Genomic DNA, 26,566 nt, shown 5'->3' on the forward strand with positions numbered 1-26,566 from the left:
AGTGAATCCAATTCTCTTTACCCGTGAACACCCGATGTAAATATATTTTTTCTTTGTTAATGGACAGTCCGAGAAAGACAAGAAATTTAAAATTTTAGTGTTCAGAAATATTTTCAATCTTTGGTAAAGGTACACTCTAGGTGGAAGCTGGGAAGAAGTTTGAATGGGAATCTGTGGGAAATACAGTTTGAAATCCAATTCAGGGAGAGTGTCTTTGGTTCAGGAAACAATGTAATGAAGAAGCATGCTGATTGTGCACATATACTCCGGTTGGTAACGGATATAACAGCAAAATGGTTCCATTTGATGTCATCACTACCTCACAATGTGTTACTAGGATAAAAGGCCAGGAGTCTCAACAACCGTGCTCTGTGCGAGAGGGAGAGGAGAGGGAGAGGGAGAGCGAGAGCGAGAGCAAGAGCGAGAGCGAGAGAGCGCCAGAGCCAGGGGTAGGTGGAGAAAGTGAAAGAGGGTTAGCGTTAAGGTTTGTGTGTATTCATTCCACAACCTCATATTTCATCAGCTAAGGGGCTTCCTTGTATTTCCCATCCTGAAAAAGCTGTTACAGGTAAGAAGTTCCTTGGTGCAGACCATTCTGGTGGGAATACATGTAGGACGAAGAATGAGGAAGTTTGTAGTTTGGGGGGAGCTGTGTCATTTTGTGGGAAGACATTGTTCTAGAGATTAATGTGAGAGACCTTCCTTGTGCAAGCAACAGGAAATGGACAAGATACTTGTTCCTCAGTCCTCAATGTCCTCAATACAACTGAGATCCTAAGAGAGAAGCCTCCTGTGTAGTCTCTTAGGAGATAACTCAAATTATCTGAGACTCACCTACAAAGAAAATGGCACTTTGTTGTTTTCCTGAAGAGGCTCCTTTGTTCATGAGTAGAAGAGAGACATGGACCTGGGAGTCAGGATGACTAGAGTTTCAAATTCAGTATAAGACAGAGTTGAGAGTTCCCTGAGGCAAACCAGTTGCCCTGTTTGCCTCCATTTCCTCACAAGATTGATATAAGGATCAAGTGAGATGGTATATTGGGAAAAGATGTTGAGAACAGTGAAAGGACCGAAAAGTGTTTCCTCTTACACCCTCTCCTGATGTGAACCCGAGACTGCCAGCAGATCCTATTGGTTAGATTATTCAAAGAATTCCATCCTTTGGGAGACCAAGCTTAAACCCCAAACACTTGTGGATTCCTTTAGCCAGAGAGGAGGTGGGGCAGAGCAGTATCAATGTTCTTCCACTTTTTCTGACAAGCTACTGGAGCCTCTTCCATCTTTCTCCAAACCATCTTTAAAAGTCATAAAACACATTCTTTGTAATTTCAAAATATCTATCTATTCCATTTTTTCGATGGGAGTGGGTGGACAAGATTTTTCTTTGTATCTGTAGATATCCAGGGAAGGTATGGAAAATCCCTTTCTCTCTGTATATGGGAAGACAGTGTTTCATTACTTCTTAGTGACCTAGTGTGCTTCAAGTCACGGAAAGTGTTCAGAAAGGTGAATCCAGGGTACAAGTGTAGGTTAGGACTTCGAACTTGTATGTCTGGCCCATCTGATCCAATTTGTAATGAGAAGTTTGCCCTTAGGGCTTGTGGATTTGAGAATAGAAATAGAGAACTCTTCAGGGAAAGAAGAAAGAGGGATAGGAGCCAATAGTCTGTCAGCCTGGCAAGTCCATAGGATGTTTTGAAATCAAAAAATATTGTAATTCTCAGAAATTTTGTGCTTTGAGCAGTGTAAAGTAACCACCAAAGCAAACAAATGAATTTGATTGAGAGTTTATACTGAATGACACTTTGTCTGCAAGGTGTCAACTTCTATTTCTCTTGTCCTATAATGGAGTTCCTCATTTGCTGCCTTTGGATTTCTTTTAATATGAGGAACCTGGCAAGAAGGGATGGAGAAAGGAAGAAACAGGGACTGGGACCCAGAGGAATGTATCATTTTTATCAAAGGTGTTGAGGTTGGCTCTACTGTTAAAACATAGAGGACGATGAAAGGAAGCTGCTGGGTTGTGTCCGATGAGCTATTAGAGCCTTCTTGAACTGCTAGCTGCTGCTTTAGCTGGGAAGATAGGGTAGTTATTGGAAACAAAGCTGAGGATTTATTTGTTATCATTCTTTTCCCTCAGGACATCCTTGCAGTTCTACATGATGAAAAGAAATGGAGTATTTCCCCAAGGTGAGAATCCTTGAACCAACATGTAGTAATACTTCTTTTTATATCAGTCACTGAATTAAATGAGGAAGATAGACTACCAGAAATTCCTTGAAAGAGGGAAGACCAAAAGTACATCCACTAGAATATGCCAGATCAATAGAGTCTAGAAAAATAATGTCCTAAAACATAATTGCAATGATACACTGAAGCTATCAGAAGAGCTTAGGAGACAGGTGGACAGGGTAACCAGCTTGTTAGCTATGGGAGTGAAGAAAAGCAAACCTCTGTAGGAAAATGCATTTGAGGAAGTTATGAAAACATGCCTCAGTGAAGCGATGGTATGTGGGCTAAGCAAAGGAAAGTGTGGCAGATGACTGAACCAGCAAACCTCAATGACAGAAAAGCGAATTTCATATGAGAGCAGAGGGTGCAGGACAAAGAACACATTCTGTTTTGGACACATTGGGGGTTCTGGTGCAATTCGGCATCCAGGTCAAAAACAGATATTACATGCGAGTTGGGGAAGACAGTTCAAGACAGAGACTGCAGCACGATCGGTATATTTGGGAGTGTTTTTAAGTTGTATCTATTTCCATTGCTTCATAGGAGGATGATACTTGTAAGTCGCTAGGACATGGCTGTAATTCTGGCAGTTGAAGGAGTAAACATGGCCAGAGAATAAGAGGTGTGAGGTGAAGAGGAAGGGATAACAGCTTTTCTCAAAAAGTGATTTAGTGCAGTGAGATGGGAATGCACTGAGAAAAGGGAAAGGGGCCAATTAACTTCCATTGGAAGTTAGAGTCAAGAAGAAACTTTTCTGTTGGAGGGGAAGAGGGATACATGAGGTTGGTTGAGTGAACCTTATTCTCATCAATATTGCTTCAAATAGGAAACACCATCAATACTGAATAGGGATATCAAACTCTTATCTTAGCTTGCAGGAAAATAGGAGGTTAATGCAACATGAGAAGGGAGGAGTGATTAAAGAAGAGGTCATTTTGGAAGAGTCACTGATAAGCAGCAAACTGCTTTGCAGGAGAGACAGTGTAAAATGAGAGAATAAATTTGGGTTGGAAATGCAATTAGAAATAGTAAATGTAAACGCAATTTTTGAAACAAGTTTCCCTGATAGATGTTCCTTGTTCACTGGGAAATGATGAGCAGAATATTCACAGGGAGAAAAAACCCTACAAAATCCTCCATGAACAGAGTGAAACATGCCATATGTAAAAAGATCTCAATATTCTTCGATGATCAGCACAAAATGATTTAATTATTCTCAGTAATGCAACCATCCTTAATTATTCTGAAGGAGGCATGGTAAAAAACAAAAACAAAAACAAAAACAAAATCAAACAAATAAACAAAAAAGACTATCCATTCACAGAAAAGAATAGAGTGTTCCTGTATACAGATCAAAGCATTCTCTATTTCCCTCTATATCTATTTTTCACTTAATTTTTCTCATGGCAATTTTTTTGTCATTAAGATGGGAGACCTATATTTTGTTAGCTTTTTATTACAGATTTTATTTACAAGATATATGCATGGATAATTTTTCAGCATTGACAAATTGTTCCTACTTTTCCCCTCCTTCTGCCCACCCTTTCCCCCAGATGGCAGGTTGAACACTACATGTTAAATATGTTAAAATATAAGGTAAATTCAATATATGTATACACAGCAAAACAGTTATTTTGCTGTACACAAAGAATCCGACTTTGAAATAGTGCACAATTAGCCTGTGAAGGAAATAAAAAATTCTGATGAACTTTTGATCCAGTCTGCTATCTGCCTCGGTTTAATGGGAGAGTTCATCTCATTAACATTTACAGTTAAAATTCCTAATTCTGTATTTCCTGCCATCATATTATCCTCTGATTATGCTTTTTTCCCCCTTGACCCCCCTGAATCCCTTCCCAAGTATTTAATTTATAGACCCCACTTGTGATGCGCAGCCCTCCCTTTTTAGTATCCCTCCCCCCTCATTTTAAGTCACTACACATTTCTTGTACCCTTCCCTTATTCCCCTTTTCCTTTTCCCTTTTCCTCTCCCCTTTTCAATGAGGTGAGAGAGAATTCTTTGAAAATCAAATATGTCAATTATTTCCTCTTTGAGCCTACTCTGATGAGAGAAGATTCACACAATGTTTCTTCCCCTCTCTAAATTCCCTCAGATGTGGTACATTTTTATGCCTCTCCTGGGATTTGGTTTCTCTATTTTTATCACTCCTTCCCCTTTTACTGATACTAAGCCATTCCCTTTCCTACTTCCCTTTTTTATATTATATAAGTAAAATCAAATTACCCATGTGGACTTTTGGTATATCCACAACAGAGATACAGTTCTCAAGAGTTCTTTTTTTGTTTCTCTTCAGTCTTGTGGATGTAGATTAATTTTTTTGTTAAAGTCTGTTTTTTGTTTTGTTTTGTTTTGTTTTTTCTTAGAAACAAATGGAATTCCTCTGTTTCATTAAATGACCATCTTCTTCCATGGAAGAAAATGCTAAACTTAGCTGGGTCGTTTATTCTTGGTGGCAATCCTTGTTCTTTTGCCTTTTGGAATATCAGGTTCCAGGCCCTTTGATCCTTTAATGTGGAGGCAGCCAGATTTCACATGACCCGTACTGTGGCACCTTGATATTTGTTTTTGTTTTTTTTTTTCCCTAGCTACTTGCAATATTTTTTCCTTAGTTTGGTAGTTCTGCAGCTTAGCCACAATATTCCATGGAGTTCTTTTTTTAGGGTCTTTTTCAGAAGGAGTTTGATGAATTCTTTCCACGCCTATTTTCCCTTTTGTTTCTGTTATTTCTGGACATATCCCTTTGATGATTTCCTGTAAAATAGAATCTAGGCTCTTTTTTTCATCATAGGTTTTGGAAAGTCCAATGATCCTCAGATTATCTCTCCTAGATCTATTTTTCAGGTCTATAGATTTTCCCAGTAAGTATTTGATGATATTCTCCAGCTTTAATTTTTTTTTTTGATTTGTATGACTGATTCTTGGTTTTGCAATGAATCATTCATTTCTATTACTTCAGTCCTGATTTTTAATGAATTATTTTCTTCATTCACATTTTTTAGTTCTTTTTTTCCTGGTTGGTTGGAATATTTTTTCTTTAGTCTGATACTTCTGAAATTTAGTCACACTATTCCTTGGAGTTTTTATTTTAAACTCAATTTCAGAAGGTGTTTGATGAATTCTTGCAATACTCATTTTACCTTCTGATTCTATTACTTATGGGCTGTTTTTTGTTTGTTTGTTTGTTTGTTTGTTTGGATGGTTTCTTATTAAAGAATATATATCTCGGCTTTTTATTTTACCATAATTTTCAGGAAGTACAATAATCCTCAGATTATCTCTCCTAGATATACTTTTTAGTTCTTTTTTTCTCCAAGTAGAAATTTCACATTTTTTTTCTATTTTTTATTTTATTGTCTTTGCTTGACTGATTCTTTTCTTTGAATGTTATTTTTATTTATTTTTACAAAAAAAATTATGCCTAGGTAATTTTCTAGCATTGATAATTGCAAAATTTTTGTTTCAACTTTTCCCCTCCTTCCCCTTACCCCTTTCTCCAGATAGCAGGTAAACCAATATATGTTACATACATGAAAGCATAAGTTAAATACAATATATGTATACATATCCAAACAATTATTTTGCTGCACAAAACGGATTGGACTTTGAAACAGTGTACAATTAACTTGTGAAGGAAGTAAAAAATGTAAGCAGACAAAAATAAAGGCATTGGGAATCCTATGTAGTGTTTCATAGTCAACTCCCAGAGTTTTTTCCTGAGGGTAGCTGGTTCAGTTCATTACTGCTCTATTAGAACTGTTTTGGCTCATCTCATTGTTGGAGAGGGCCTCATCCATTAAAATTGATCATCATATAGTATTATTGTTGAAGTTTATGATGATCTCCTGGTCATGCTCATTTCACTCAGCAAATTTTCATATAAGTCCCTCTAGGCCTTTCTGAAATCAGCCTGTTGATCACTTTTTATAGGATAATAATATTCCATAATATTCATATACCACAATTTATTCAGCCATTCCCAATTATTGGGTATCCACTCAGTTTCCAGTTTCTGGCCACTACAAAGAGGGCAGGCACAAACATTCTTGCATGTGCAGGTCACTTTCCCTTCTTTAAAACCTCTTTGGGATATAACCCCAGTAGTAATGCCACTGGATAACTGGGTTTGCACAGTTTGATAATGCTTTGAACATTGTTCCAAATTGCTCTTCAGAATGGCTGGATGTATTCACAATTCCAGCAACAGTATATCAGTGTCCCAATTTTTCCACATCCACTTCAACATTCTGTAGTCAATTTCCCTGTCATTCTAGGCAATCTGACAGGTGTGCTTCTTGACTGATTCTTGATGTCTCAGGGAATCATTCATTTATATTTGTTCAGTTCTTATTTTTAATGCGTTTTTTTCATTAGTTTTTTTTTAATTTTTTACTTTTATGTATATTTCTAATTAATTTTTAAATGACTATTTTTGCTCCATGGAATTATTTTCCATTTCATTATTTCTTTTTTATTTATTTATTTATTTATTTTACTGCGTTAATGCTCTTTTGTTTTTTTCAATTCACAAATCCTGTTATCTTTTTTGAATGCACAAATCCTATTTCCTGGCAGTTCTTTACCTTTTCCAATTCATAAATTCTGTTTCCTTGCACTCCCTTGGAGTTCTTTACCTTTTCCAATTCACATTTCAGGAAGTTCCTTTTGTTTTCCACTTTATCAAATTTTTCTTTAAATGAGTTATATGCCTTTTCTTTCCTCTCTTGCATAGCTTCTCTTTCCTTTCCCCAGTTTCCTTCTAGCTGTCTTTTAAAATATGTTTTTTATCATTTCTTCTAGGAGAGCCTTGTATGATGGGGACAGGTTACATCCCCCTTTAGGGTTTTGTCATGAACCTGTCAGCTATTTGTCTCCTTGGATGTGAAAACCTGCTCTCTTTCTGAATAGAAGCTATCCATGGTCCATTTGCTATTTTGACTCATTGTTCTAAAGCCCTTATGATGTGCCTTCAGGTCAAGGGTTTTCCAGTTTCCTCTGTAGAGCAGGAAGAGAGATATTGACAGTAGCTATCCTTCAAACAGGCTGCAAAGAGCAGAAAGCTGTGGAAGTGGTCTGGGAAAAGCTCCCCACTAAAAGTGTCTCTGCCCTGAGTAGCACAGGCCTAACTGTGGAGCTTCCCTGCTAGAAGCCCTGCAGTTTGGATTAGAGACTACCCTGGGCTAGAAGCATAGCAGCAAAAGTAACTGCCCTAGGCAGGACCTTGCAGTTGGGAGTAGCAGTTGCCTTGGGAAGATCCCTGTACCAGACAGGAAGTGTCTCAGCCCTGGAGAGGGCAATTGCACTGTGAAAGTTCTGTTGCCCCTGGCCCATCCCCTCCCCATGCAGGTTAGAGGCTTCCCTGCCTGGGACCCCCTGCCTGTCAGATTTGTGACTGCCCCGGACAAAATCCCTGTTCTCCAGAATGCAGCTGCACACGTGTGCTGTGATCTGTGCTGAGTCACTCACATCTGGTTTTGGGTGCTTATAGCCAGATCCAGTTAGATTCTGGTGTTATTTTGGAGTACACTCAACCTTTGGCTGTAATTCCTCTGTTGCTCTACTGCTTTGCAACCAAAGCAGAGCAGCCAGCCTGTGGTAGAGTCCTCCTTGTAAATTTTCCAGCCATACAGACCAACCCACCCAGGTGCACTCACTAGACTAGCCTCTCCTTCTATCTCCCTGCTTAAGGTGGTCTGCTCCCTCCACTCAGGATAAACCTTTTCTGGCGATCATACAGATTTTTTTGGATGGTTAGTTGTTGTACTTCCAATCTTTGGGAATTTTACTAGTCAAGCACTATTTTGGAAGCTGAATTTGGTAATTAGTAATGAGGTATGGGAGGAGTTTAGAATATCACATGTGTCTTCTCCACCCTCTTGGCTCTGCCCCTCAAGATGTATGCTTTTTCTCTATGTTTTGAATAATTGTAAATGCAGTTTATTAATCGTAGGTGGGAATCAAGGAAAAAGGTTAGAAAACAAAAAAAAAAAATGAAAAAGGAATTTCTTGAATGTAAATTCGGTAAAATGTCAAATGTATTTATAAAAAGAAAAAATGCAATCACTTTTTAACTTTGGATATCATGAGAATCATTTTGCTTTTCAATTAGTAAAACTTGACTGTGTGAGAAACCAGAATCCAGAGTTTCAAAGCCAAAGAAAGAGGATAGAATAAGTGGTGGTTACAGTCAATAAACATTGATTATCTACTCTGCACCAAGCTCCATAACAAGCACTGGGTGTATAAAAAGGCTCAAGGTGGGTTCTGGCCTGAAGGAGCTTCCATTCTAAGGAGGTGACTCCATACAAACAACTCTGTTCAAATAATGGGGTTACCACAAAAATTGGAAGGCAGGAAAGTGTCTCTTGGGCTTCCTCCAAGTATGAAATATAGGAGCGCATGTTGACTAGGGAAAAGTTGTCTTCCAAAGGCCAGTTATCACTATGGGTACGTCATACTCCCTGTGCTATTGCTCTCTTTCCCACACACAGTCTCTTTCTTGATTCCTTCCCGTTTGCTCATATGCTGCCTTCTTCATTCACAGACTTTGTCCAGGATCAACACAAGAGCCTATTGGGGAAAGCAAAATCGCTGATTTTCCGAGGTCCCCCTCACGGAATGCAAGGGCTGGACTTTGAGGGCCAAAAGCACGGCATTCCTGGAAGGCCAAAAATGGAGGCAAAGGACGTTGGGGGCCCATCCTGGGTGAGGAGTTCTTCTTACACCACTCCTAACAATACCATTCTATTTCCTTCAATAGTTATGGAACCATTACTTCCTGTTACCCCTGAATGTCTCCGAAAAGCCACCCCAGCTTATCCTGGCCAAGCCGTCAATGCTGTTCCAAAGAGAACATTCAAAATCCATTTGGCCACAGAATGCCAAACATTGTCTGAGACTGGGCTTGAACGTTCATCTGTGTGGTCCCAGGGAGAATCTTCTGCAGCCAAAGAAGCGGCCCCTAAATGTGACAACAAAAAGATCAGTCGTTTTTGGAAGACCACAGCCAAAGTATCCCCGACACTTCTGAGTGAATCAAAGCTATGTCCCAGAGACCTATCTGGACCTTCCTTGAATTTGGCCCAGGGAGAAGGTCCACCAACCCATGCAGCCACCCCAAAATGTGGCATGCAGAAATTCAGTTCTCTTTGGAGGAAAACAGCCAAAGTTTTCCCGGCACTGCTGAGTGAATTGGAGACATCTTCCAGAGATCTCGATGATCCCTCCTTCAATTGGGCTCAGGGCGAAGGTCCACCACCCCAAGCAGCCAGCCCAGTACGGGCCATCAAAGTAGTCAGAACTCTAGGAAAGAGGAGCACCAAATCATCCCCAGGCCTGCCGACTGTAGCAAATACATTCTCCAGTATACTCTCTTCCCAGGGGCCCCAGGGAGAAATTCCTCAAGCCGAAGAAGGCATAAGAGCTTGTGCCATTAAAGGAGTCAGTGAACTTCGGAAGAGGATGGCCAAGGTTTCCCCAGCACTGCCCAATGTGTCCAAGACACCACACAAAGTTGTGTCTAAACCCTGTGATGTTTGGCTCCAGGATGAAGATCTTCCACTGCAAGAAGCCCTCCAAGTGAAAGGTTTCAGTGCTCCTCGGAACAGGAAGACGACCACTGTAAACCCTCGCCCACCCATTGGATCCAAGACATTCCCCACAGTTGTGTCTGACAGGTCCTCTAATTGGCCCCAGGGGGAAGCTGCTTCAGGCCAGGAAGCCACCCCGTTCTGTGGCATCAAAGTAATTATAACTGGGATAAAAAAGTGCACAGAAGGATCCCCAGGTCTGCCAAGTGAGTCCAAGGCATTGCGTGAAATTATCTTCCAATCTTCCTGTAACTGGACCCAGGAAGAAAATGCTGGGACTCAAATTGCTACTCCAGCATGTCCTCCCCAAACCAGTGGCCCCTGGGAGGGGTCGGTCGAAGTCCAGCTAACCTCGTCCCCCCGGTCTCAACCTTCGCCGAGCCTGGTCACCAAGAACTCTGAGCAAAGGCCCCAGGAGATAGGCTGTGGAAAACATAGTGCATTTGGGGCCTTTTTAGAAAATTTACAGATTGGTGGATTAACAGAAGCTCATCGAGCTCTCCTGATTTCTCCCCGAAAAAGAAACAAATCTGCAAATGAGCAAAAATAAAGAAATTAATATTAGAGTTGGGATAGCACAGATGGGTCCTTCACACATAAGTCTGAAAGCTATAAAAAAAAAAAAGAAAAAAAAAGCCATGGAGGTAGGGATGAAGCCCGGTAAAGTGGCAACACCGCCAGGCTAAATCCACAGAAACAAGTGGGCACTCCTGGCCAATCTAAAAGTGGTTGTATCCTCAGCAGGAAGCACAGAGACTTTCATCTCTAAGACTTTCTTTTCAAGTTGAGGACTGAGTCCTGGAAGCCTGAGTGAAGCTGGGCTGACTTTGATGCCAGGAGGGGCAGCTGTGCCACTGTAAGCCTTAGGATATTGTCCTGGAGTGGAGCAACCAGGCCCCCATGGGGACAGATGCAGAGGCCTGGGACGATGTGGGCAGCTGCTCCTTGCATGTGAAGGGAGCTTTTGCTTTGGGCTTCCTGTTTAAAGCGTTTGCCTTTCCTGGACAGAGTCTTTGGGGTGCGTGCTCAGAGAGTGACATTGAAGGGGAGCTTAAGGAACTTTCCCCACACACATCAATTAGAGCAGCTTCACACTCATTCCTATTTTTAAAAATGCACCTGCAAAGAACCCCCCACCATTGAAACATGCTATTGGAACAGGGAAGATCAGAGATTTCATTTTTAGAGGATGTAAAAAAATATTTTGCCCCAAAGAATAACGTGTAATGGTTGCATACGCAAAGAAAATATGGAGTACTGAAAAAAGAATGTAAAAATCAAAAGAAATTGAGAAAAAATTATCTCAAAAAAATCCTTCTAAGAAAAACCATAAGCTTATGAAACAAGGAAAACAAACTTCTAAAGGAGGAATGGAGTATCCAGATGAAAATAAGGTTTTGATAAATGAATATTTGAAATGGGAAGCCATAGAAGTGTGGTATAACCAAGAAATTACAAGATTGGAAAAATTGAAAACAAATTGAACAAAGTGAAATAAAACTTAAAAGACAGATCTTCAGGAAAGATGAGAATAGACAATTGAAGAGATGAACTACCTGGACATTTTGACCAAAAAAAGAGCAGTCCTGATCTCATCTCCTGGAAGTGTTTCAACCTAAAAGGGGCAAGTTACTGACCTGGGCTAGTGGGGTGCGGACTGAGGAGGGGCAATGGGTGACATATAAGCGACACCAGAGAGGATGGGTGTGCTGAGTGGCAGAATCAGGGATCCGGTGATTCCAGCTTTGCCAAATCAGTGGGATCTCATTATTTGCTGTCTTGAGGAAACAACTCTGATGATTAGATGAAAAATGCAAGGATCAAATGTGACTAAAATAGAATCAACAAACTGAAGTTACTGTGGGGGTTGCTAAGAACCCCACTCAGAGGAAGACTGAGGAGATAGACAAACCTATCATAAATGTGACTCCTGATTTTGGAGGGGGAGGAGCCAAGATGGCGGAGAAGAAACACACGACTCTGTGAACGTCCTTACTCCCTCACAACCAATTAGACAAATCAGCCTCAGAAGTAGCACTGGACTGATAGATACCACAAGGACTGGAAGCACGACTTACCAGCTGAAGAGAATCTGGATTTTCAACAGAAAAGGTCAGTCCCCAGGGGAGGAAGAAGAGAGGCCAGCAAAGATGGCTGGGTGCTAGCATACTGTGCCTATCGCGCTGGGAAGGGCTCTGGGATCAGAGAAGCCACTGAGATAAAGGAATCTGGCACAGGCTGTTAGCTCTTCTCTGCTTATAATATAGCAGTTCAGAAGAGAAATCTAAAATACTTTAAAAATTCAGATAGATTAGATTTTCCAGGACCCTGGGGGTGACTCAGTAGATCTAGGCACCAGGGGGTGTGGCCTCAGCTCCCACCTGAGAATAGTTAAGAGTTTGACAAGTGGGTGGATATGGCCCAAGGCAACACACACTGCCTAGCTTAGCTGGAGGAAGTGGAACTCAGCTCCAGGAAGTCCCAGAGAAGCGGAACCTTTGAACCACGGACCACGGTTTCTGGCGACACTTCCAGTTTGAGTGCAGGGGCTTTTCACCTCACCTGCTGCAGACATCCACGCCCCACCGGGACGCATAGGCTAGGCTTTGTGCCATATTTACTGTTCAATCTCAACCTCAGCAAGCCACTAAAACACAGCGCCCTCAGGGCACAGCAGTGCTAGTCACCTGGGAGGCACTTCAAGGGAGGGGGTGGGGAACTCTCTCCCAGAGCTCTATCTTAGCTCAGGTGCAAGAGCTGCTGCATCCATCCAGTCTGGTAGGAAGCTGGTAAAGAAGTAAATAAATAATTTCCTACCCCAGGGACAGACCCCAAAAGATTTTGTAAATATGAACAAAAAAGCCAGAAAAACTATAGATTCCTTCTACACAGAGAAAGAGCGGGTATCCAACCCCGAGGAAGTTAACAGCAGAGAGTCAGCAGACAACAACCTAAAGGGGAACGATTCCTAACCCCCATCACATAACTCTCTCTTAGAAGAGACTATTAAAAAGTTAAGAGAGTTTGAGGAAAAATGGGGAAAGGATAGGGAAGCTATGATAGAGAATAACAACGTCCTGAAATTGGAGTTGGAAAAAATAAAAAATTCACAGGAGATGCAGGGAAACAAAATTTGTGAATTAGAAAAGGTTAAAAAATCACAGGAAAGTATGATTTCTGAATTGGAAAAGATAAAAAAGTCTCAAGAATATAGAATTTCTGAATTGGAAAAAGAAAATAATTCTCAAAAAAAATTAGGGAAATGGAAAAATTCCATAGAGCAAAATAATTCATTTAAAAACGAAATTGGGCATTTACAAAAAGAACTAAAAACTGTGAAAAAGGAAAATAACTCCATAAAAGTCAGGATGGAACAAATAGAAATGAATGATTCACATAGAACTCAAGAATCAGTCAAACAAAACAAAAAAAAAAAATGAGAAGCTGGAGAACAACTTCAAATACTTACTGGGAAAATCTATAGACCTGGAAAATAGATCTAGGAGAGATAATCTGCGGATCATTGGACTTCCAGAGAACTATGACCAAAAAAAGAGCCTAGATTCTATTTTACAGGAAATTATCAAAGAGAACTGACCAGAGATAATAGAAACAGAAGGGAAAGTAGATGTGGAAAGAATTCATTGAACTCCTTCTGAAAAAGACCCTACAAAAAGAACACCACAGAATCTTGTGGCTAAGCTGCAGAATTACCACACAAAGGAGAAAATCCTGCAAGCAGCTAGAAAAAAACAATTTAAATAGCAAGGTGTCACAATAAGGGTCACACAAGATCTGGCTGCCTCCACATTAAAAGATAGAAGGGCCTGGAACCTGATATTCCGTAAGGCAAAAGATCAAGGACTGCAACCAAGAATGAACTACCCAGCTAAGTTTAGCATCTTTTTCCATGGAAGAAGATGGTCATTCAATGAAATAGAGGAATTCTATATGTTTCTAAGAAAAAAACCAGACTTAAACAAAAAAATTGATCTACATCCACAAGACTGAAGAGAAACAGAAAAAGGTACACAGAACCCTTGAGAACTGTAACTCTGTTGTGGGTATATAAAAAGTACTCAAGGATAATTTGATTTTACTGATATAAAAGAAAAAAAGGGGGGTGTAGTAAAGGGAAGGAGGTTGTTGCAGAAAAAGGGGAAGGAATGATAAAAAGAGGGAAACTACATCCCAGGAAGAGGCATAGAAAATACACCATATCTGAGGGAATTTAGTGAGGGGGAGAATCATTGTGTGAATCTTACTCTCATCAGGAGAGGCTCAAAGAGTAAATAATTAACATATTTGTTTTCAGAGAATTTTCTCTCACCTCATTAAAAGGGGGGAGAGGAAAAGGGAAAAGGAAAAGGAGAATAAGTGAAGGGACTTGGAGGGAGGGGGGAGGGATACTAAAAAAAAAAAAGAGGGTTGTGCGTCACAAGGGGGGTCTGTAAATTAAATATCGGGGACGGGGATAAGGGGGGTCAAGGGAAAAAGCATAATCTGGGGATAATATGATGGCAGGAAATACAGAATTAGTAATTTTAACTGTAAATGTGAATGGGATGAACGCTCCCATCAAATGGAGACGGATAGCAGATTGGATCAAAAATCAGAACCCTACAATATGTTGTCTGCAGGAAACACACTTAAAGCAGGGAGATACATACAGAGTAAAGATAAAAGGTTGGAACAGAGCCTATTATGCTTCAGGTAAAGCCAAGAAAGCAGGGGTAGCTATCCTTATCTCAGATCAAGCAAAAGCAGAAGTAGATCTAGTTAAAAAAGATAAGGAAGGAAACTATATCCTGGTGAAAGGTACCATAAATAATGAAGCCATATCAATACTAAACATATATGCACCAAGTGGTATAGCATCTAACATTGTAAAGAAAAAGGTAAGAGAATTGCAAGAAGAAATAGACAGTAAAACTATAATAGTGGGAGATCTCAACCTTGCACTCTCAGATTTAGACAAATCAAACCACAAAACAAACAAGAAATTAAAAAATTAAATAGAACATTAGAAAAAGTAGGTATGATAGACCTTTGGAGAAAACTGAATGGCAATACAAAGGAATATACTTTCTTCTCAGCAGTTCATGGATCCTATACAAAAATAGACCATATATTAGGACATAAAGATTTCAAAATTAAATGTAGGAAGGCAGAAATAATAAATGCCTTCTTCTCAGATCACAATGCAATAAAAGCTACATTCAGTAAAAATTTAGGGGTAAATAGACCAAAAAGTAATTGGAAAAAGAATAATCTCATCTTTAAGAATGATTGGGTGAAACAGCAAATTATAGAAACAATAATTTCACCCAAGATAATGACAATGATGAAACACCATACGAAAATCTTTGGGATGCAGCTGAAGCAGTAATAAGGGGAAATTTTATATCTTTAGAGGCTTATTTGAAGAAAACAGGGAAAGAGAAGATTAACGAATTGGGGCTTACAACATAAAAGGCTAGAAAAAGACCAAATTATAAACCCCCAACCAAAAATTAAACTTAAAATACAAAAATCAAAAGGAGAAATCAATAATATTGAAAGTAAAAAAAACTATTGAAATAATAAATAAAACCTAGAGTTGATTTTATGAAAAAGCCAATAAAAGAGATAAACCTTTGGTAAATTTGATCAGAAAAAAGAAAGAGGAAAATCAAATTGTTAGTCTTATAAATGAAAAGGGGGATCTTTCCACCAATGAAGAGGAAATTAGAGAAATAATAAGGAGTTACTTTGCCCAACTTTATGCCAATAAATTTGATAACTTAATCGAAATAGATGACTTCCTCCAAAAATATAGGCTCCCTAGATTAACAGAGGAGGAGATAAATTGCTTAAATAGTCCCATTTCAGAATAAGAAATAGAACAAGCTATTAATCAACTCCCCAGGAAAAAATCCCCAGGACAAGATGGATTCACATGTGAATTCTACCAAACATTTAAAGAACAATTAGCCCCAATGTTATATAAATTATTTGAAAAAATAGGGGATGAAGGAGTCCTACCAAACTCCTTTTATGACACAGACATGGTACTGATACCTAAACCAGGTCGAGCGAAAACTGAGAAAGAAAATTATAAACCAATTTCCTTAATGAATATTGATGCTAAAATCTTAAATAAGATATTAGCAAAAAGACTTCAGAAAATCATCTCCAGGATAATACACTATGATCAAGTAGGATTTATTCCAGGAATGCAGGGCTGGTTTAATATTAGGAAAACTATTAGTATAATTGACCATATTAATAATCAAATTAAAAAGAACCACATGATCATCTCAATAGATGTAGAAAAAGCATTTGACAAAATCCTACATCCATTCCTACTAAAAACTCTTGAGAGTATAGGAATAAATGGACGATTCCTTAGAATAATCAGGAGCATATATTTAAGACAGTCAGTAAGCATAAAATGCAATTGAAATAAACTGCAACCTTTCCCAGTAAGATCAAGACTGAAACAAGGCTGCCCACTATCACCATTACTATTCAATATAGTACTAGAAACGCTAGCCTCGGCAATAAGAGCCGAGAAAGAGATTCAAGGAATTAGAGTAGGAAATGAGGAAATCAAACTATCACTTTCTGCAGATGACATGATGGTATACTAAGCGAACCCCAAAGACTCTGCTAAAAAGCTATTAGAAATAATTCAAAATTTCAGCAAAGTGGCAGGATACAAAATAAATCCACAAAAATCCTCAGCATTTTTATATATCACTAACAAAATGCAACAGCAAGAGATACAAAGAGAAATTCCATTCCAAACAAATGTTGAGAGTATAAAGTATTTGGGAATCCATCTACCAAAGAAAAGTCAGGAATTATATGAGAAAAATTACAAAACACTTGCCATAAAAATAAAGTCAGATTGAAATAATTGGAAAGACATTCAGTGCTCTTGGATAGGCCGAGCGAAAACAATAAAGATGACAATTCTCCCCAAACTAATCTATTTATTTAGTGCTATACCAATCAGACTCCCAAGAAACTATTTCAATGACCTAGAAAAAATAACAAAATTCATATGGAAAAATAAAAGGTCGAAAATTGCAAGGGAACTAATGGAAAAAAAAACTCAGAGGAAGGTGGTCTAAGTGTACCTGATCTAAAGCTATATTATATAGCAGCAGTCACCAAAACCATTTGGTATTGGCTAAGAAATAGACCGGTAGATCAGTGGAACAGATTAGATACAAAGGACAAAAAAGGGTACATGTATAGCAATCTAATCTTTGACAAACCTAAAGATACCAACAGTAGGGATAAAAATTCATTATTTGGAAAAAACTGTTGGGAAAACTGGAAATTAATATGGCAGAAATTAGATATGGATCCACACTTAACACCATATACCAAGATAAGATCAAAATGGGTCCATGATTTAGGCATAAAGAGGGAGATAATAAATAGGTTAGAGGAAGAGACTTGTGGAGGAGGAAGGAATTTATGACCAGAGGAGAACTAGAGATCTTTATTGATCACAAAATAGAAGATTTTAATTACATCAAACTAAAAAGTTTCTGTACAAATAATACTAATGCAAACAAGATTAGAAGGGAAGTAACAAATTGGGAAAATATTTTTAAAAGCAAAGGTTCTGACAAAGGTCTCATTTCCAAAATATATAGAGAACTGACACGAATTTATAAGAAACCGACCCATTCTCCAATTGATAAATGGGAAAAGGATATGAACAGACAATTCTCAGATGAAGAAATTGAAACTATATCCACTCACATGAAAGAGTGTTCAAATCACTACTGATCAGAGAAATGCAAATTAAGACAACTCTGAGATACCACTACACACCTGTCAGATTGGGTAAGATGACAGGAACAAATAATAATGAATGTTGGAGGGGATGTGGGGAAACTGGGACACTAAATCATTGCTGGTGGAGTTGTGAAAGAATCCAGCCATTCTTTAGAGCAATTTGGAACTATGCCCAAAAAGCTATCAAACTGTGCATACCCTTTGACCCAGCAGTGCTACTACTGGGCTTATATCCCAAAGAAATACTAAAGAGCGGAAAGAGACATATATGTGCCAAAATGTTTGTGGCAGCTCTTTTTGTTGTAGCTAGAAACTGGAAGATGAATGGATGTCCATCAGTTGGAGAATGGTTGGGTAAATTATGGTATATGAAGGTTATGGAATATTATTGCTCGGTAAGAAATGACCAGCAGGAGGAATACAGAGAGTCCTGGAGAGACTTACATCAACTGATGCTGAGTGAAATGAGCAGAACCAGAAGATCATTGTACACTTCAACAACAATACTGTATGAGGATGTATTCTGATGGAAGTGGAAATCTTCAACATAAAGAAGATCCAACTCACTTCCAGTTGATCAATGATGGACAGAGGTAGCTACACCCAGAAAAGAAACACTGGGAAGTAAATGTAAATTATTTGCACTAATATCTTTCTGCCCAGGTTACATGTACCTTCGGAATCTAATGCTTATTGTGCAACAAGAAAATGGTATTTACACACATGTATCTAGGTTATATTGTAACACATGTAAAATGTATGGGATTGCCTGTCATCGGGGGGAGGGAATAGAGGGAGGGGGAGATAATTTGGAAAAATTAATACAAGGGATAATATTATATATATATATATATATATATATATAATAAGAATTATTAAAATAAAAAAAATAAATGTGACTCCTCCTGACAGCTTTTCCTAGAAGAGGTTGCAAAGAACACTTTTCTGCCACTTCCTGCTTTTGTTTTTTTGTAGACAAACCCTTAGTAAACCTGATTAAAAAAAGGAAAGAGAAAAAGCAAATTGATAGTCTTGAAAATGAAAAGGGTGAACTCACCACTAATGAAGAGGAAATTAGAACAATAGTTAGGAGCTACTTTGCTCAACTTTATGCCGATAAATTCGATAACTTAAATGAAATGGAAGAATACCTTCAAAAATATAGCTTGCCCAGATTAACAGAGGAAGAAGTAAGTAGTCTAAATAGTAGCATCTCAGAAAAAGAAATAGACCAAGCTATTAACCAACTTCCTAAGAAAAAGTCCCCAGGACCAGATGGATTTACAGGTGAATTCTACCAAACATTTAAAGAACAACTAACTCCAATGCTATGTAAACTATTTGAAAAAATAGGGATTGAAGGAGTCCTACCAAATTCCTTCTATGACACAGACATGGTACTGATACCTAAACCAGGTTGATCGAAAACTGAGAAAGAAAACTATAGACCAATTTCCTTAATGAATATTGATGCTAAAATCTTAAATAAGATATTAGCAAATAGACTTCAGAAAATCATCCCCAGGATAATACACTATGACCAAGTGGGATTTATTCCAGGAATGCAGGGCTGGTTTAATATTAGCAAAACTATTAGTATAATTAACCATATTAATAATCAAATTAATAAAAACCATATGATCATCTCAATAGATGCAGAAAAGGCATTTGATAAAATCCAACATCCATTCCTACTAAAAATGCTTGAGAGTATAGGAATAAATGGACTATTCCTTAAAACAATAAGGAGCATATATTTAAAACCTTCAGTAAACATCATATGTAATGGTGATAAACTAGAACCTTTCCCTGTAAGATCAGGAGTGAAAGAAGGTTGCCCACTATCACCATTACTATTCAATATAGTACTAGAAACTCTAGCCTTGGCAATAAGAGCCGAGAAAGAGATCCAAGGAATTAGAGTAGGAAATGAAGAAATCAAATTGTCACTTTTCGCAGATGACATGATGGTATACTTAGAGAACCCCAAAGACTCTGCTAAAAAGCTATTAGAAATAATTCAGAATTTTAGCAAAGTCACAGGATACAAAATAAATCCACATAAATCCTCAGCATTTTTATACATTACCAACACAATCCAACAGCAAGAGATACAAAGAGAAATTCCATTCAAAATAACAGTCGATAATATCAAATATTTGGGAATATATCTACCAAAGGAGAGTCAGGAATTATATGAGCAAAATTACAAAACACTTGCCACAAAAATAAAGTCAGATTTAAATAATTGGAAAGACATTCAATGTTCTTGGATAGGCCGAGCGAATATAATAAAGATGACAATACTCCCCAAACTAATCTATTTATTTAGTGCTATACCAATCAGACTCCCAAGAAACTATCTCAATGACCTAGAAAAAATAACAACAAAATTCATATGGAAGAATAAAAGGTCGAGAATTGCAAGGGAACTAATGAAAAAAAAGTCAGAGGAAGGTGGTCTAAGTGTACCTGATTTAAAGCTATATTATAAAGCAACAGTCACCAAAACCATTTGGTATTGGCTAAGAAATAGACTAGTTGATCAGTGGCATAGGTTAGGTTCACAGGACAAGATAGTGAATAAAAATAGCAATCTAATCTTTGACAAACCCAAAGATCCCAAATTTTGGGATAAGAATTCATTATTTGACAAAAACTGCTGGGAAAACTGGAAATTAGTATGGCAGAAACTAGGCATGGACCCACATTTAACACCACATACTAAGATTAGATCAAAATGGGTCCAAGATTTAGGCATAAAGAACGAAATCATAAATAAATTGGAGGAACATGGGATGGTTTACCTCTCAGACTTGTGGAGGAGGAAGGAGTTTGTGTCCAAGGGAGACCTAGAGACCATTATTGATCACAAAATAGAACATTTTGATTACACCAAATTAAAAAGTTTCTGCACAAACAAAACTAATGCAAACAAGATTAGAAGGGAAGTAACAAATTGGGAAAAAATTTTTACAGTTAAAGGTTCTGATAAAGGCCTCATCTCCAAAATATACAGAGAATTGACTTTAATTTATAAGAAATCAAGCCATTCTCCATTTGATAAATGGTCAAAGGATATGAACAGACAATTTTCAGATGATGAAATTAAAACTATTTCCACTCATATGAAAGAGTGTTCCAAATCACTATTGATCAGAGAAATGCAAATTAAGACAACTCTGAGGTATCATTACACACCTGTCAAATTGGCTAAGATGACAGGAACAAATAACGATGAATGTTGGAGGGGCTGTGGGAAAACTGGGACACTGATGCATTGTTGGTGGAGTTGTGAAAGAATCCAACCATTCTGGAGAGCAATCTGGAATTATGCCCAAAAAGTTATCAAAATGTGCATACCCTTTGACCCAGCCATACTACTACTGGGCTTATACCCCAAGGAACTACTAGAGAAGGGAAAGGGTCCTGTATGTGCCAAAATGTTTGTGGCAGCCCTTTTCATAGTGGCTAGAAGCTGGAAGATGAATGGATGTCCATCAATTGGAGAATGGTTGGGCAAACTATGGTATATGAATGTTATGGAATATTATTGTTCTATAAGAAATGACCAACAGGAGAAATACAGAGAGGCTTGGAGAGACTTACATCAACAGATGCTGAGTGAAACGAGCAGAACCAGAAGATCATTATACACTTCAACAATGATACTGTACGAGGATGTATGCTGATGGAAGTGGATTTCTTCAACATAGAGAAGAGCTAATCCAATTCCAATTGATTAATGATGGACAGAACCAGCTACATCCAGAAAAGGAACACTGGGAAATGAATGTAAACTGTTATTTTTACCTTCTGAATCCAATTCTTCCTGTGCAACAAAAAATTCGGTTTTTTAAACTTTCAATATTAATTTTTCTTTTTTTTTTAGAATTTGAAATATAGTATTTGATTGAGGGTTTTTAATTTGGGCTTTTTTTTGAGTGTTTTAAGTTGCTAACCCAATTCATTGATCTTCTCTTTACCTATGTTATTTCAAGTAAGCTTATAGACATGTAACATTTTCCCTCATTTCTGCTTTGGCTACATCCCACAAATTTTGGTTATGATTTCTCATTTTTGTCATTTTCTTGGATCAAATTGTGTTAATAATTTGCTGTTTCACCCAATCATTCTTTAAGATGAGGCTATTTTGTTTCTAATTACTTTTTGATCGATTTATCCCTAGCTTTTTTTGGATGAAGATTTTATTGCATCATTACTGAACAGAATTCATTTACTATTTCTGCCTTCCTGCCTTTAATTTTGAGGTCTTTATGTCCTAATAAAGCAGCAATTTTTATATAGGTTCCATGAACTGCTGAGAAGTAATTATATACCTTTCTGTCTCCATTCAGTTTTCTCCAAAGGTCCTTATTGTGCCCCCCAACTATCAGATTTTTTTTCTGGTTGCTTTGAATATTTTTCCTTAGTCTGATAGTTCTGAAATGTAAATTCCTTGGAGTTTTTGTTGTAGGGTCGGTTGCTGAGGGTGTTTGAGGGATTCTTTCAATGCTCATTTTACCTTCTATTACATATGGGCAGTTCTTTTTGATTTACTGTAAATGTATATCTAGGCTTTTTATTTCACCATAATGTTCAGGAAGTCCAATAATCCTCAGATTACCTCTCCTAGACCTATTTCCCCAGTCTTTTGTTTTACAAAGTAGATATTTGCCATTTATTTTTATTTATTTATTTATTTTTGTTTTACTTGACTGATTCTTGATGTCTTAATGAATCATTGATTTCTATTTGTTCAGTTTTGATTTTTAATGAGTTATGTTTGTCATTAGCTTTTTTTTTCACTTTTTTATATGTTCAATTGAGTATTTAAATGAATTGATTTGATCAATGGAATTATTTTCAATTTCACTCTTTTTTTTTTTTTAACCCAGTTATTTTATTTTTCCAATTCACAAATCCTACTTTCTTGGGAGTCCTTTTTCTTGTTGAATTCACAAATCCTACTTTCCTGGCAGTGCTTTACCTTTTCCTATTCACATTTCAGTAAGTTGCTTTTATCCCCAAATTATCAATTTTTCCTTAAGTGAGTTATATGGCTTTTCTGTACTATCTTACATAGCTTCTCTTTCCTTTCCCCATTTTTCTTGCAGCTCTCTTTTAAGATTTTTTATAATTCCTTCTAGGACAGCCTTGTATTATGGATACCAGGTTACATTCTTCTTTAGCTTTTTGCCTGAAGATTGTCTGCTATTTGTCTCCTTTGGGTTGAAAACCCATTCTCTTTTTGTATAGAAGCCATTAATGGTCCCTTTATTTATATATTTGTTCATTCACTTTTAAAGCCCTTATGGTCTTCCTTCAGGGCAAAGAGCTTCCCAGCTTTCTCTGCAGAGCAGGGAGAGATATATTGACAGTACCTATCCTGCAAATGGGCTACAAAGAGTATCAAGCTGCAGAAGGGCTATGGAAGAAGTTCCCCACTTGAAGTGTCTCTGCCATGGGTAACAGAGGCCGAGTTATGGAGCTGCCTTGTGAAGGAAGGGCCTTGCAGGGAGGATTAAGGACTACCCTGAGGCTAGAGGCAGAGCAGCAAAAGTCATTGCCCTAGGCAGGATCCTGTAGTTGGGATTAGCAACAACCTCGGGAAGATCCATGCACCAGGCTGGAAGTTTCTCAGCCCTGGGGAGGGCAATTGCACTGGGGAAGTTCTGGTACCCCAGGCCCAACCCTTCCTTGTTCAGGTTAGATAGTACCCTGGGCTGAGACCCCCTTCCTGGCAGATTTGTGACTGCTTTAGGAAAATTCCTATTCTACAGAATGCAGCTACACAGCTGTGCTGTGGTCTGTGGTGAGTCATATCTAGTTTGGGGTGTGTGTAGCCAGATCTTGTTAGATTCTGGTGTTTTTTTATAGTACAAACTGCCTTTTTCTCTGCTGCTCTAATGCTTTGCTACCAAAGCAGAGCAGCCAGCCTGTGGTAGAGTCCTTCTTGTAAATTTTCCAGTGATAAAGACCAACCCACCCTGGTAAACTCAATAGACTAGCATCACCTTCTATCTCCCTATTTAAGCTGGCCTGCTCCTCCACTCAGGATAAACCTTTTCTGGCAATCTTACAGATAATCTTTGGCTGGTAAATTATTGCACTTCTAATCTTTGTGAATTTTATCAGTCAAGCATTATTTTTGCTGCTGAATTTGGTAATTAGTAATGATGGTATGGGAGGAGTTTAGAATGTTGCATGTGTCTTCTCCACCATCTTGGCTCCGCCCCCCAAGAACTAAATTTTTTGTCAAATTTTATGGAAATGTTTTGAAAAATTGTAAATATACTTTCTTAATAGTGCTTGGGAATAAAGGAAAGAATCTAGGAAGCAAAAAATTAAAAAAAAAACATCTGAAAAAGGATATTTCTTGAATTTAAATTGGGTAAAACATCAAATGTATCTATAAAAAGAAAACAATGCATTCTCTTTTTAACTTTGGAGATCATGAGAATAATTTGACTTTTTAATTAGTAAAACTTGACTATGTGAGAAACCAGAATGCAGAGAGTTTGAAAGCCAAAGAAAGAGGGAAGAATAAGTGGTGGCTACAGTCAATAAACATTGATTATCTACTGTGCACCAAGCTTCATAGTAAGCACTGGGTGTATATGAAAGCTCAAGGTGGGTTCTGGCCTGAGAGAGATTCCAGTCTAAGGAGGTGGCTCCATACAAACAACTCTGTTCAAATAATGGGGTTACCACAAAAATTGGAAGGCAGGAAAGTGTCTCTTGGGCTTCCTCCAAATATAAAATGAAGGAGGACATGTTGACTAGGGAACAGTTGTCCTCCAAAGGCCAGTTATCAATATTGGTAGGTCATTATCCCTGTACCATTGCTCTCTTTCCCTCCCACAGTCTCTTGCCTGATTCCTTCCCATTTGCTCATATGGTGCTTTCTTCTTTCACAGACTTGGTCCAGGAGTAGCACAAGAACCCATTCGAGAAGGCAAAGCTGGTGATTTTCCAAAGTCCACCTCAACAAATTGCAACCTCTTTAAAGAGAAGCAATGCTCAAGCTGTGGCCCTTTAGGGCCAGGATGATGGCATTCTTGGCAGACCAAAAATGAAGGCAAAGGACATTGGGGGCCCATCCTGGGTGAGGAGCCATCTTGCACCATTCCAACAATATCCTGGCATTTCCTTCAATCATGATGCAACCATTACCCGCTGTTTCCCCTGAAAGTCACCCAAAAGCCACCCTGGCCTCTCCTGGCCAAGCAGTCAATGCTGCTGTGAAGAGGACATCAAAAGTCCATTCCAAGCTGGGCATAGATTACAAGACTTCCTCTGAGACTAGGCTTGAACCCTCCTCTGTGTGGCCCCAGGGAGAAGCTTCTGCAGCCAAAGAAGCCACCACAAAATGTGCCATTAAAAGGTTCAGTGCTCTTTGGAAGAAGACCGCCAAAATATCTCATACAGTGCTCAATGAATCCAAGCCATCTCCCAGAGATCTCTCTGAACCCTCCTTTAATTGGGTGCAGGGAGGTGGTCCATCAAACTAAGCAGCCAGCCCAGTTAGTGCCATCAAACCATTGAGGACTCCATGGAAGAGGAGAACCTAAGTATCCCCAGCACTGCCCACTGAGTCCAAGAGAACCTTCCTTCAATTGGGCCCAGGGAGGCGCTTTTGCAGCCCAAGAAGCCAGTCTTGTTAGTGCCACCAAAGGAGTCAGTGCTTTATGGAAGAGGACCAGCAAAATATGCCAGGTGCTACTGGCCTACTGAGTGGGCCAAATACATTCCACAAACCTCTTCCTTGGCCCCCGGGAGAAAGTCCTTGACTCAAAGATGCCATCCGAGGCTCTGCCATCAAAGGAGTGAGTACACTTCAGAAGAGGATGGCCAAGGTTTCCCCAGCACTGCCCAATGTGTCCAAGACACCCCACACTGTTGTCTCCAAACCATCTGACAATTGGCCTCAGGATGAAGGTCCTCCACTCCAAGAAGCTCTCCAAGTCCGTGCCTTTAAAGGAGTCAGTGTTCCTCAGAAGAAGAACACCAATGTATACCGAGTCCCATCCACTGGATCCAATTCATTCCCCAAAGTTGTCTCTGACAGCTCCTCTAATTGGCCCCAGCGGGAAAGCTTCTGTAGGCCAAGAAGCCACCCCGGTCTGTAGCATTAAAGTAGTCATTACCCATATAAAGAGGAGCACAGAAGTATCTCCAGGCCCGCCAACTGAATCTAAGACATTCTGTGAAATTCTGTTAGAATCTTCCTGTAACTGTCCCCAGGAAGAAAGTGCTAGAACTCAACAAGCTCCCCCAGCATGTCCTATCCAATCCAGTGGGCCCTGGAAGAGGACTGTCAAAGTCCAGGCAGCCTCGTCTCCCCAGTCTGAATCTTCAGCGAGGATGGTCACCGAGAACACTGACCAAAGGCCCCAGGAAATAGGCAGTGGACCACAAAGTGTGTTTTGGGCCTTTTGAGAAGATTTAGACATTAGTGGATTGAAGGAAGCTTATGGAGCTCTCCTGATTTCTCCCAGAAAAAGGAACATATTTGCAACTGAGAGAGGGAATAAAGACATAAAGACATTAATATCAGCCTTGGGAGTAGCACAGGGTGGTCCTTCACACATAAGCCCAAAAGCTGTAAAAAAAAAAAAAAAAAAAAAAAAAAGCCATGAGCTGTGGATGAAGCTCACTAAAGTGGCAACAGCTCCAGGCTAAATACACAGAAACAACAAGTAGGGACTCCTGGCCACTCTAGGAGTGGTTGGATCCTCAGAGGAATCATAGACACTTTCATCTCTCAGACTTTTTTTTTCAAGTTGAGGACAGAGTCCTGGAGGCTTGAATGAAGCTGGGTTGACTAGGATGGCAGACGGGGCAGCTGTGCCACTGAAGCCTGAGGGCATGGTCCTGGCAAGGAGGAACCAGCTCCACTGGGTGAAGAGGCAGGGGACTGGGAAGC

General features: G+C 38.9%; 1 protein-coding gene and 1 long non-coding RNA gene across 2 annotated transcripts; one reads left to right on the forward strand and one right to left on the reverse strand.

Moving 5' to 3' along the window:
• Positions 1 to 323: 323 nt before the first annotated feature.
• On the forward strand, positions 324 to 26,273 carry LOC141542445 (uncharacterized). The gene is made up of 4 exons (XM_074266853.1): positions 324 to 568; positions 2,141 to 2,190; positions 8,796 to 10,425; positions 26,215 to 26,273. Exons 2-3 carry the CDS (start codon positions 2,160 to 2,162, stop codon positions 10,388 to 10,390), a joined length of 1,626 nt encoding a protein of 541 aa, XP_074122954.1. The 5' UTR covers positions 324 to 568; positions 2,141 to 2,159; the 3' UTR covers positions 10,391 to 10,425; positions 26,215 to 26,273.
• Positions 8,166 to 25,849, reverse strand: LOC141542446 (uncharacterized). The gene is made up of 2 exons (XR_012482158.1): positions 25,788 to 25,849; positions 8,166 to 9,212 (listed from the first exon to the last, which is right to left on the reverse strand). It is a non-coding gene; the product is annotated as an uncharacterized LOC141542446 (long non-coding RNA).
• Positions 26,274 to 26,566: the final 293 nt, after the last annotated feature.

This window comes from Sminthopsis crassicaudata, chromosome 5, assembly GCF_048593235.1.
Source record: "Sminthopsis crassicaudata isolate SCR6 chromosome 5, ASM4859323v1, whole genome shotgun sequence".
In the NCBI taxonomy this organism is placed as follows: Eukaryota; Metazoa; Chordata; class Mammalia; order Dasyuromorphia; family Dasyuridae; genus Sminthopsis; species Sminthopsis crassicaudata.

What these genes read in the sequence shown, in the direction of transcription:
- LOC141542445 (XM_074266853.1), top strand. Translation starts at nt 2,160, where the DNA reads ATGATGAAAAGAAATGGAGTATTTCCCCAAG. An exon ending in AAATGGAGTATTTCCCCAAG is followed by an intron (nt 2,191 to 8,795) that starts GTGAGAATCCTT and finishes CTTCATTCACAG; the next exon opens with ACTTTGTCCAGGATCAACAC.